This window comes from Gorilla gorilla, chromosome 1, assembly GCF_029281585.2.
Source record: "Gorilla gorilla gorilla isolate KB3781 chromosome 1, NHGRI_mGorGor1-v2.1_pri, whole genome shotgun sequence".
Lineage (NCBI taxonomy): Eukaryota > Metazoa > Chordata > Mammalia > Primates > Hominidae > Gorilla > Gorilla gorilla.
In genome coordinates this window covers 223,808,029-223,819,599 of record NC_073224.2, presented here as the reverse complement: position 1 = coordinate 223,819,599, position 11,571 = coordinate 223,808,029, and the positions used below count along the sequence as shown (strand labels likewise).

General features: G+C 47.4%; 2 protein-coding genes across 5 annotated transcripts in view; one reads left to right on the top strand and one right to left on the bottom strand.

Annotated features, from left to right (window-relative positions):
• The first annotated feature begins 1,414 nt into the window (after window positions 1–1,414).
• SZRD1 (SUZ RNA binding domain containing 1) overlaps window positions 1,415–11,571 on the top strand; it is a 31,084-nt gene continuing 20,927 nt past the window's right edge. For 2 of the 4 annotated variants that reach the window (XM_031001410.2, XM_031001406.3), the window contains exon 1: window positions 1,415–1,635. In XM_031001410.2, coding sequence (XP_030857270.1) covers window positions 1,592–1,635 — 44 coding nt within the window. In that variant the 5' untranslated portion in view covers window positions 1,415–1,591. The remainder of the gene's footprint in view (window positions 1,636–11,571) is intronic. The other 2 variants (XM_031001403.3, XM_031001401.3) reach the window with 2 other exon arrangements.
• On the bottom strand, window positions 3,478–3,858 carry LOC101143400 (large ribosomal subunit protein eL22-like). Its single transcript, XM_055385666.1, has one exon. The coding sequence runs from the start codon at window positions 3,856–3,858 to the stop codon at window positions 3,478–3,480; it is 381 nt and encodes a 126-aa protein (XP_055241641.1).

Below are 11,571 nucleotides of genomic sequence, written 5' to 3'. Positions count from 1 at the left end.
TAACCCTTAGGACTCTTACTATGGGTCAGGCACTGTTCTAGGCATTTCAGCATAGTAACTGGTTAAATTCTTACAATCTACTTTTGAAGTAGCTATCTCTAATGTATACACTTGGGGAACTGAGACATAGAATCCTTATGTAACTTGCGTAAGATCACACAGCTTTTTTTTTTTTTTTTTTTTTTAATAGTAGAGATGGGCTTTTGCCTTGTTGCCCAGGCTGGTCTCAAACTGCAGGGCTCAAGCGATCCACCCGCCTCACCCTTCCAAAGTGCTGGGATTATAGGCGTGAGCCACCATGCCCGGCCACATAAATAACTTTTTTTCGAGATAGAGTTTTGCTCTTGTTGCCCAGGCTGGAGTGCAATGGCGCAATCGCGGCTCACTGCAACCTCCGCCTCCCAGGCTCAAGCGATCTTCCCGCCTCAGCCTCCCGAGTAGCTGGGATTACAGGCATGTGCCACCACGCCCAGCTAATTTTGCATTTTAAGTAGAGACGGGGTTTCTCCATGTTGGTCAGGCTGGTCTCGAACTCTTGACCTCAGGTGATCTGCCCACCTCGGCCTCCCAAAGTGGGATTACAGGCGTGAGCCACTACGCCTGCCCTGACATAAATAATTTTTTTTTTTTTTTTTTTTTGAGACAGAGCCTCACTCTGTCGGCCAGGCTGGAGTGCAGTGGCATGATCTCAGCTCACTGCAACCTCCACCTCCCTGGCTCAAGCAGTTCTCCTGCCTCAGCCTCCGGAGTAGCTGGGATTATAGGCGTGTGCCACCATGCCCAGCTAATTTTTGTATTTGTAGTAGAGACGGAGTTTCACCATGTTGGCCAGGCTGGTCTTGAACTCCTGACCTCAGGTAATCCGCCTGTCTCGGCCTCCCAAAGTGCTGGGATTACAGGCGTGAGCCACCGCGCCTGGCCAATAATTTTTAGAGGTAATACTAACATATTTATCTACCATTAAAGACCCAGGAGAACTTAGTAGCTGGGAATCCCACTGGTTCTCCCAACTGAGGTGCAATATTATCTTTACTGTCTTTACCTTACGGTAGCGGATATAGTGTTAATAAACGATTAGAATACTGCTTTATGAGCAGGAAATACTGTAATCATTTTCACCCTATCAGAAATAATAAAATGTTTTCTGCATCAGCAGATATTTTTCATCATTTGTTGGTGTTTAAAAATGTTTTCAGAATTCTGAAGATACCATTATCTGTAGTTTAGGAAAACTACGACTCACTTTAAAAGAAAAAAAGTTTTCTTTAATTGCCTGCCCTTAGAAAAGATGGTTCCACAGAACACACTTCCGGTACTCGAGATGAGGACTTCCCTTGAGCGCCCATTCTGTAAGACAGATAACGCGTTGGCCCTTAAGAAAGATGGCATCTTTCCGCCTTCTCTGCCCCCTTCCAAGATGGCTGCCCTAATGTACTCTTGGGACCTTGCCTGGCGCCTCTTCCGGGCTTGGCAGCGGGCGGGGTCCATTGAGTAAAGCCTTGCGTGCCTGCGCCCGCGACGGAGGCGCGCTTCAAAGCGCAGGCGCGGGGAGGGGGTGGGGGAGGAGGGAAAGCGGCGAGTAAGATGGAAGATGAGGAGGTCGCTGAGAGCTGGGAAGAGGCGGCAGACAGCGGGGTAAGGAGGAGCCGCCGTCCCATGGCAGGGCCGGGCGAGACCTGGCGTGAGGGGAGCCTCTGGGGAGCGGGTCTGGAGATAGTTCTCCCCAAGGAAGGGCCCCACACGCTGGGCTGGGGGTGGTGGAGAGGCCCCCAGTTCCTGAGCGCCGTGAAGGCCTCTTAAAGGGGCCGCGATCCATTTTTCTCCTTTCCTTTGCCCGGTGCGCCTCCCTCCGCCCACTAACGCGCGCGTCACCCGGGGCGCCCCACCCGCCACCCGGGGCCTCCTTTCCTGACCCCCCGCGCCCACTTGCTGGCCGTGGGCCTCTGTGACTCTTTCCGATGAGCCTTGTGGCCCGAGGCACCATTTTAAAGTTCATGTGCTCTGACGGGGAGGGACACACCATGTGGGTGGTGGGGTGGCTTGCGCGGACCGGGGAGGCATGTCCGGCTTCGCAGGAAAGCGGGAGGAGGCAGCCGAGGGCGGGGGGAAATTGAATCCTCTTTGGGCTACTCAACTCTGCTAAAATCCCCCACCATCCGTCACGGTGCACGAGTCGGGGTTTTTTTCTCTTTCACTTTTACTCCAAGAAGAGTTTGTGGGCAGGCAGGCAGGTCTCACGGGGACTCTGCCAAAGCAACCGAAAGCTCTGCGGGGCAGCCCCTCTGCCACTCAGCGATCCGAGGCCCCGGGAAGGTCTAGGAGTTCGCTTGTCGGAGTCCAGGGTGTGATATATAAAACAGCCACATTCTTGGGAGAGGAGTGGGGAGATGGACCATTCGACTTGTTTTTGGAGTTTTTGTTTGCCTCCAGAAACTGTAGGAAAATAGTTTATCTCAAAGAGGATCTGTCAATTCTCTTAGATTTGTGAATAATTTGGTCTTTTCAGAGTTTGTCTGTGGTGACCCTTGTGAATATGGGGAGATGCTTTTTTTGTCTCCCCGTGTTCGTGTCTGTTCAATGCTGGCTGCACTGACATCCACCTTAAAGGTTTACGTGTGCGAGGAGTCGAGCGTACCAGAGTAGAGTAGGCGCTGGGTTTTTTTTCCTAAGCGCTTTTTGGGGGTGCTTATGAGCTCTGGAAGAGGCCGGGAAATTGACCCTGGCAGCAGTCAGTGGGTGTATCTAGCTCTACGGGAATGTCGAAACTTGGCTTTGAAGTTTTTTCCGCTGGTTCAGCATTTCTCTCAACGGTTGTTTATGTTTTTCCATTTAGCATAATTGAGAATTTGAAGGATTCGTTCGTTCAGAGGATATTTAGGAGAGTTCTTAATGTGACAACCATCTTTCTTGAGTTTTGGCTTAAGAAAGTTAAAGATTTTATAGGGAGTAACAGGTGTCAGTTGGCTCCTTGTTCATTCAACCAGCATTTTTGAGTGTCTGCTATATGCTAGGCAGTGTGCTTACCAGTGACTTTGTGCCAGAAAATGCAGCATTTTCGGTACAGGCGTTTATTGCCTACCACTAATCTGAGTGAATCATCCAGACATCCCTATAAAAAAGCTTGGCTTACAACTTTAATATCATGCAAATGATAAGTTTCTTGGGCATCTTGGCCTTTCTTTGGTTTTCCTCACCTGTTTCAAAGGGTCATAAATCCCTCATGTTAGAGAAGTTGGAGGCAAATGAACAAAAATGAATAGGATTCAGCAGAAATTGGGGCTTACTTTAGTTTTTCAGAATGGGTAAGTCAATTAGAAATTAGCTAGTACAGTCCCCCATTTAACAGCTGAATAAGCCTGGAGATGTGAGATTTAGAGACTTAGGTCTTTCTGATGCTTGTCCCGTGTTCTTTCTTTTTTCTTTTGTTTCCCAAGTTTTATTCAAAAACTTATACAAAATATTCCAGATAAATGAAATTTAATCCTCATCTTCCTCCTCTTTGTCCTGGTTAATCTGGAAGTAACGTAATTTGTAGCTATCTTTGCTGTTAGTGACTAGGAGCAACCAATCACGTAAATTATTCTTCATATATGTTTTGGTGAGATATTTGAAATACCTTTTGGAGAAAGGCACCTCGGATGTCACGTTGATCTTGCTCTTACTCCTTTCAATGGTCGCCATCCCTCCACCAAGGTTCTCAGCTTTTCCGTTCACTTTGATCCTTTCTTGCAAAAATTGCTCAAAATTGGCAGCATCCATGATTCCATCTTCTACGGGGTGAGTGCATTCAAGAGTGAACTTCAGAACCTGCTTCTTTTTTTTGCCCCCCTTCACCACAGGCTTTTTCACAGAAGCCATGGCAGCAGCGGAGGCAGAAAGCCAGAGTTCTTTCTGCTATCCCTTACTTTAGTAATATCCTTTAAAAATGTACCGCGGCCAGGTGCTGTGGCTCACGCCTGTAATCCCAGCACTGTGGGAGGCTGAGGTGGGCGGATAACCTGAAGTTAGGAGTTCCAGACCAGCCTGGCCAACATGGTGAAACCCCATCTCTACTAAAAATACAAAAATTAGCTGGACCCTATGGTACATACCTGTAATCCCAGCTACTTGGGAGGCTGAGCCAGGAGAATTGCTTGAGGAGGCGGAGGTTGCAGTGAGCTGGGATCATGCCATTGCATTCCAGCCTGGGCAACAAGAGTGAAACTCCATCAAAAAAAAAAAAAAAAAAACTACAGAGGTAGAACACAAACCTTGCCTTATTGGCATCATGAACACTTCTGCCAAAATGCAGGTTCTCTAATATATTTTATTTAATTGAATCCTTGAAACAACCTGTTGAGGCATTGTCCCCCTTTTATAGACAAGGAAACGGAGGTTTCGAGAGTAACCTGTTTTGCGCAAGATCACACAGCTGGGGGAAGCTGGGATTTGATCCCAAGCGTGTCTGACTTCAAGGCTGGGCTTTTTTTCTCTAGCATTTTGCTGCTACCTCTCTACCTGGGGACATGTGGAAAATTTGGGAATTGGGTGTTCTTTCTTTTCCTTTTTTTTTTTTTGTTTGAGAGAAGGTCTTACTCCATTGCCCAGGCTGGAGTGCAGTGGCTCAATCTCATCTCACTGCAACCTCTACCTCCCAGGTTCAAGCGATTCTCGTGCCTCAGCCTCCCGAGTAGCTGGGATTACAAGGCGCATGCTACCACGCCCAGCTAATTTTTGTATTTTTAGTAGAGACGGGGTTTCACCATGTTGGCCACGCTGGTCTCGAACTCCTGGCCTCAAGTGATCCTCCTGTCTTAGGCTCCCAAAGTGCTGGGATTACAGGCATGAGCCGCTGCGCCTGGCCTTTTTTTTAAAATTTTTTTTTATTTTTTGAGATGAGATTGCCCAGGCTGGGCCTCCCAGTAGATTATAGGCATGTGCCACTATGCCTGCCAGCTTTCATTAAAAAAAAAAAATTATTTATTTATTTTAGATACAGGGTCTCATTTGGTTTCCCAGGCTGAAGTGCGGTGGCATAATTATAGCTTACTGCAACCTTGAATTCTTGGGCTCTAGCAGTCCTCCTGCCTCAGCCTCCCAGAGTTCTGGGATTACAGGCATGAGCCACTGCCCTCAGCCAGCTTTCATTTTTAATAGTTTGTCTGGGCTTGTATTTGAACACTGTCTTGAATTTGATTCCCTTTTCAAATTTCACAAAGGTTCTTGTAAATATGCACTTTTGAAAGAGGGGAGCCAGGGAGATGATATGTCCACATCACTGGGAAACCAATGGACTGCAGGCTATACATGTCTTTCATATATAGGCAATTGCGTAAAAGTCTTGGCTTCAAGTTATCCCCTCTTCCTACTGGTAATGAGCTTTGAATACTCTACTCCAAAACAACAAAAACTGGGTGAAGACTAATAACCTAAATGGGAAAATTGAAACTACACAAAAATCCAGGGGCAGTTCTAATCCTTGGAAGTAAAGGATTTTGGAGATCCCTGCCCTCCAACACCACAAGAAAATTTTTGTCTTTTTTCTTTGAGACAGAGTCTTGCTCTTTTGCCCAGGCTGGGGTGCAGTGGGGAACACTCACTGCAGTCTCAGGCAATTTCCGTCTCAGGCAATCTCCACCCGCCTCAGCCTCCCAAGGTGCTGGGATTACAGGCATGAGCCATCATGCCCAGCCAAAAATTTTTTGACATCATGTAGAATTTCTCCCCTCCCCTCCCCTCCCTCTGCTCCCATCCCTCTGCTCCCCTCTCTCCCTTCCTTTCTTTTTTTTTCTTTTTTTTTTCCCTTTTTTTTTCCGAGACGGAGTCTCGCTCTGTCGCCCAGGCTGGAGTGCAGTGGCGCAATCTCGACTCATTGCAAGCTCCGCCTCCCGGGTTCACACCATTCTCCTGCCTCAGCCTCCGGAGTAGCTGGGACTACAGGCACCCACCACCACGCCTGGCTAATTTTTTGTATTTTTAGTAGAGATGGGGTTTCACTGTGTTAGCCAGGATGGTCTCGATCTCCTGACCTCGTGATCCACCCGCCTCGGCCTCCCAAAGTGCTGGGATTACAGGCATGAGCCACTGCGCCTGGCCCCTTTCTTAAGGCAGGAGGGTCTTGCTCTGTTGCCAAGGTTGGAGTGCAGTGGTCGAAATACAGCTCACTGCAGCCTCAGCCTCCTGAGTAGCTGGGCCCACAGGCGTGTACCACTATGTGCCTGGCTAATTTAAAAAGAAAATTTTTTTGTGGAGACAGGGTCTTGCCATATTGCCCAGACTGGAAGAATTTTTGTGTGTGTGAGTCATCTGAGGTCATTGTTTCCTGTATAGCTTCCGAATTCTTAGTATCAAGTCCTATTGTGTCATTTAGAGAAAGACTGACTTTGAGAAGTCCCTCACATATTCTGTAAATAGACTTTTTGCTTTTAGTTAGTATGGCAAACACTTTTTTCTTTTTCTTTTTTTTTTTTTTGAGACAGGGTTTCGTCCTATATCCCCAATTGTTTAAGACAATCAATAAAATATGCCAGGCGTGGTGGCTCACGCCTGTAATCCCAGCACTTTGGGAGGCTGAGGCGGGCAGATCACCTGAGGTCACGAGTTCAAGACCAGCCTGGCCAACATGGTGAAACCCTGTCTCTATTAAAAATACAAAAATGAGCTTGGCATGGTGGCAGGTGCCTGTAATCCCAGCTACTCCGGAGGCTGAGGCAGGAGAATCTCTTGAACCTGGGAGGCGGAGGTTGCAGTGAGCAGAGATCGCACCACTGCATTCCAGCCTGGGTGACAGAGTGAGACTCTGTCTCAAAAAAAAAGAGTTCATAGTGCTGGTAATGAGCTAACCCAGCTAGGGGAAGGCAGCAGATGATATAAAAATGTAATTGGACCAGTGGTTATTATAAAGCACTGACAACCTCTGTGATTTCCCTGTATCTTGCAAGTTTCCTTTTATTCTTTTTCTCAAGGTCAAGGCATGCAGCTAGTGGGAAGAAAATGCATCTTGAATAAGTTAAAGGATGACTGGTGTTCTGGATTAAGAATTGAAATTTATGTTTACTTTATACCCCCATGAGCCAGTTATCCAAACATTGCCCCATCAGTGATGCTGGATGGTGTATGAGTCCATAGGAAGGTGTCATTAAACATTAAATAACTATCGCATATCAGGCATGGAGGCCCTGTTTAGTGGGGGAGTCAGACAGGTCCGGCAGCACCTTCAGGAAGAGGCATAAGTGGGGTACCATGGCTGGATCAGAGAAGGTCTTGTAGAGAAGACGATGCCTAAGTTAAGATTTGAAAGATTAGTTGAATTAAGCAGTGGTAAGTCTGGGAGAGGCAGGTAGAGTGTAGGGCCAAAGCAGGCATGGATGAGGAGGCCGAGAGACAAATACACAGCATTGGGAGGGCTACAAGTATTTCCTTCTGGCTGAAGGGGAGAGGGTTGGCAGGGTTGAGTGGAAAGAGATGAGACCACAGAGGTATGTAGGGGCCAGATTGGGAAAGGCTTCCTTGTACTTGGTTCTGGAAGCTTGAACTTTGTCCTGAAAATGCAAGGAGCTTTGAACTTTTTTTTTTTTTTTTTAAGCAGAAGAGTGATACAGCTAGATTTATTTATTTATGTTTTAAATTTTTTGCCGGGCATGATGGCTCACGCCTGTAATGCCAGCACTTTGGGAGGCTGAGGCAGGTGGATCACCTGAGGTCAGGAGTTCGAGACCAGCTTGACCAACATGGAGAAACCCTGTCTCTACTAAAAATACAAAGTTAGCCAGGTATGGTGGTGCATGCCTGTAATCCCAGCTACTCGGGAGGCCAAGGCAGGAGAATCGCTTGAACCTGGGAGGTGGAGGTTGCGGTGAGCTGAGATTGCACCATTGCACTCCAGCCTGGGCAACAAGAACGAAACTCCGTCTCAAAAAAAAAAAAAAGACAAACACATTTTTTTTTTTTTTTTCAGACAGGGTCTCACTCTGTCACCCAGGCTGAGCGCAGTGGTGCAATGATGACTCACTGCTGTCTCGACCTCCCAGGCTCAAGTCATCCTCCCACTTCAGCCTCAACCTCCTGAGTAGCTGGGACTACAGGCATGCACCACCACACCTGACTATTTTTGATTTTTTTGTAGAGACAGGGATTCACCATGTTGCCCATGTTGGTCTCGAATGCCTGAACATAAGTGATCCTCCCGTTTCAGCCTCCCAGAGTGCTGGGATTGCAGGCGTGAGCCACCACACCTGGCCCATAGTTAGATTAAATTCAGGAGATCAGAACTTTGATTTTCTTCTCTTTCTTTGGAGAAGAGGCCATTCTCCCCAAAGTGTGACTGCCGCTTCACTCTGGGGTCCCCAGTGCTTTGTGTAGCTGCTGTCATTTTGGAACATGTACAACAAAACAACAAAAAAAGGCTATGGGTAGTGGGAAAAAAGAGATCAATTAGTTTGGGGCTATCTGATGCTGATTTCTTTATGTCTGTCCCTGCAGTAAAAAGAAGGCATTTAAGATTTGTGGTATCACAGAAAGCACAGTTCCAGATACACCATGCCTAAAGGGGCCACCTCTCAGTTGGTGCTAGTCTTTCTGGAAAGGTTGAGCCTTATGGACTGTGATGTCCTCAGAAGGGGCTTTCTGTGAAGCAGTTGGGCAGTTTAGGCATGATTCTGCTGAGCAGTCTGTCCCTGGGACTCTGGAAAAAGGTTGGTTTCACTGTGGCTTCAAAGAAAGGAGGATAATGAGCTTTTCACTAGTAACTTCTCAGCCCTTTTTTCATTGGCTGCATGGGAGGGCCTGTTCCCAGCGTGCTCTGGGTATCAAGAGAGCTGCCATGGTTGCCGTGGGCTAGAAATTCCAGCAATCACAGACCTTCTTGTTTTTACTTCTATGACAGGAGAGGATTTAGTGCGTCTTTCTAAAACTGTTGGTGCAGTCCTGCAGAGAAAAGTCACAGTTGTCTAGGTCTGATGACTGAAAACATTCCAGGGGCCAGCGCTTTCCAGTTTCCACCTCTCCACTGCTGTTGGCCCCCGACAGCTAGCATCAGTTTCTGGCTGTATCAGGTAGCTAGCCTCTACAAGGTGTGTTCTGTCAGGAAAACTACTGACCTGTTGGTTTCCTAGGAGAAGGTTGAGTTTAGCTACTTAAATCTGTGGCCAAAGTATAAAATAAAATAAAAAAATTTTAATGTAGTATCCATAGAGATTTCTCTTCTTGAGTGTTTTTGTTTTGTTTTGTTTTTTTGAGACGGAGTCTAGCTCTGTCGCCGAGGCTGGAGAGCAGTGGCGCGATCTCAGCTCGCTGCAACCTCTGCCTCCCGGGTTCGAGCGATTCTCCTGCCTCAGCCTCCCAAGTAGCTGGGATTACAGGTGCCCGCCACTACACCCAGCCAATTTTTGTATTTTTAGTAGAGATGGGGTTTCACTGTGTTGGCTAGGCCGGTCTCAAACTCATGACCTCATGATCCGCCCGCCTCGGCCTCCCAAAATGCTGGGATTACAAGCGTGAGCCACCACGCCTGGCCTTTGAGTGTTTTTCTTAAAACTGTTTGCTCCTACCAAGCATCCTTCTCTTTAACATCTAGCTCTGTGCAGGATATTAAGGTAAAACCATGCCCCACAGAAATTAGCAACAAACCCCAATAGTCTGTATGGAGACAGATAATTTTTTTTTTTTTTTTTGAGATGGAGTTTCTCTCTGTCACCCAGGCTAGAGTGCAGTGGTGCAATTTCTGCTCACTGAACCTCTGCCTTCCGGGTTCAAGCAGTTCTCATGCCTCACCCTCCCAAGTAGCTGGGACTACAGGCTCATGTCACCATGCCCGACTCATGTTTTGTATTTTAGTAGAGATGGGTTCACCATGTTGCCCAAGCTGGTCCGGAACTCCTGAGCTCAGGTAATCTGCCCACATAGGCCTCCCAAAGTGTTAGGATTACAGGCATGAGCCACCGCGCCCGGTCCGAGACAGACAATCTTGTCCTTGACGGTGAGACATTTCAAAATGCCTATCACAGTAAGCCAGCCCCTCCCTCCAACAAACTCGTTCCCTTATAAAAGGAACACAGGAAATAACGGTCATTCCTTTCTAAAAGGAATAATAAATATGTACAGCTAAAATTGCATTCTTCAGGGGCCATGGCAATTAGATGAGATTGTATAGAAGGAAAGTATGACTTGAGTCTGGAAAGGTCAGGACTGTCACCACTCTTCACTGACCTTGAGAACAATTCCCAGCCCAGCCCTTCCTAGCTTATAAAAACATTTGTGACCTTCCATATGTCAGTAGTGTTTCTGCTGTCTAGTTGTTCATCTCACTGGCGAACAAGCGCGCAGCCTGTGGGAAGCTCCCAAGTCCCTCGGGCCCTTTTTGGAAGAGCTTCTAAGATATATGTTGTATGGCTGCCTACAGCCCAGGGGGAGTGCATTTTTACAGTCATTAGCAGTGACCTTGTGAGGTGTAGGTGCTATTATTCCTGGTCCGGGGGAGGAAATCATGTGGTCGGTCCAGCCCTGGCTGTTAGGCCTGAGCCCACACTCTGAGGGACCTTTTTCGGAGCAATTTGTTTACATTTGCTTCTCACCAGATAATTAACTAGTTAAGTGCTTTAGGATGCTTAGTTACTAGCTCCTTTGAAGCATTTCATTTGTTTTCACCTGGGATTGACCTCCTGCCTCTGTAGCCTGCATGAGCTCATAAACTGCATCTGAGAAATTTGAACTCAGTGCTGAAGAGCCAAGCGATAATCCTGCTGTCAGTTATAATACTAAGAACAGTGACTGCAAGTGAGATGCTGGTCAAAATCTTGATCATAAATGAGAAATAACTTTTTAACATTTGGCCAAGTGGAAAAAGATAACATAAATAATTGGGCAGGGCGCGTTGGGTCATGCCTGTAATCCCAGCACTTTGGGGGGCCGAGGCAGGCGGATCACTTGAGGTCAGGAGTTCCAGATCAGCCTGGCCAACATGGTGAAACCGTGTCTCTACTGAAAATACAAAAATTAGCCAGGCGTGGTGGCAGGTGCCTATAACCCCAGCTACCTGGGAGGCTGAGGCAGGAGAATCGCTTGAACCTGGGAGGCGGAGGTTGCAATGAGCTGAGATTGTGTCACTGCACTCCAGCCTGGGCGACACAGCGAGACTCTGTCTCAAAAAAAAAAATGTTGCTCAGGATTTTTAGATGGAGGGGGCGGTGGTCTTGCCTTGTTACCCAGACTGATCTGAACTCAGATCGCTTCAAGTGATACTCCCACCTCAGCCTCCTCCTGAGTAGCTCGGAGTACAGGTGCGTGAGCCACTGCACCCAGCCGGCAGGATTTTTAAATATTGAACTTGAATGCCTTTACCGGGTGTTGGCTGCTCTCTGCTGTCCTCTCCTCTGCTCTCCCCTGCAATCCTCCTTTACCTGTTGTTACCTCTTGTGTTCCATTCTGCCTGCTTTAGCCATTAGGGCTTGGAGGCATTGTGTTTGCCACCCCTGCTGAGTGCTGGCGATTCTAACTGGGATTTGATGAGGGCACCCTTGGGTGTTAAAGTGAAATCTGGTGGATGAGGGTTAATAGTGTCTTTGTTTCATCCTCCAAAGTCAGTAATGCCTGATA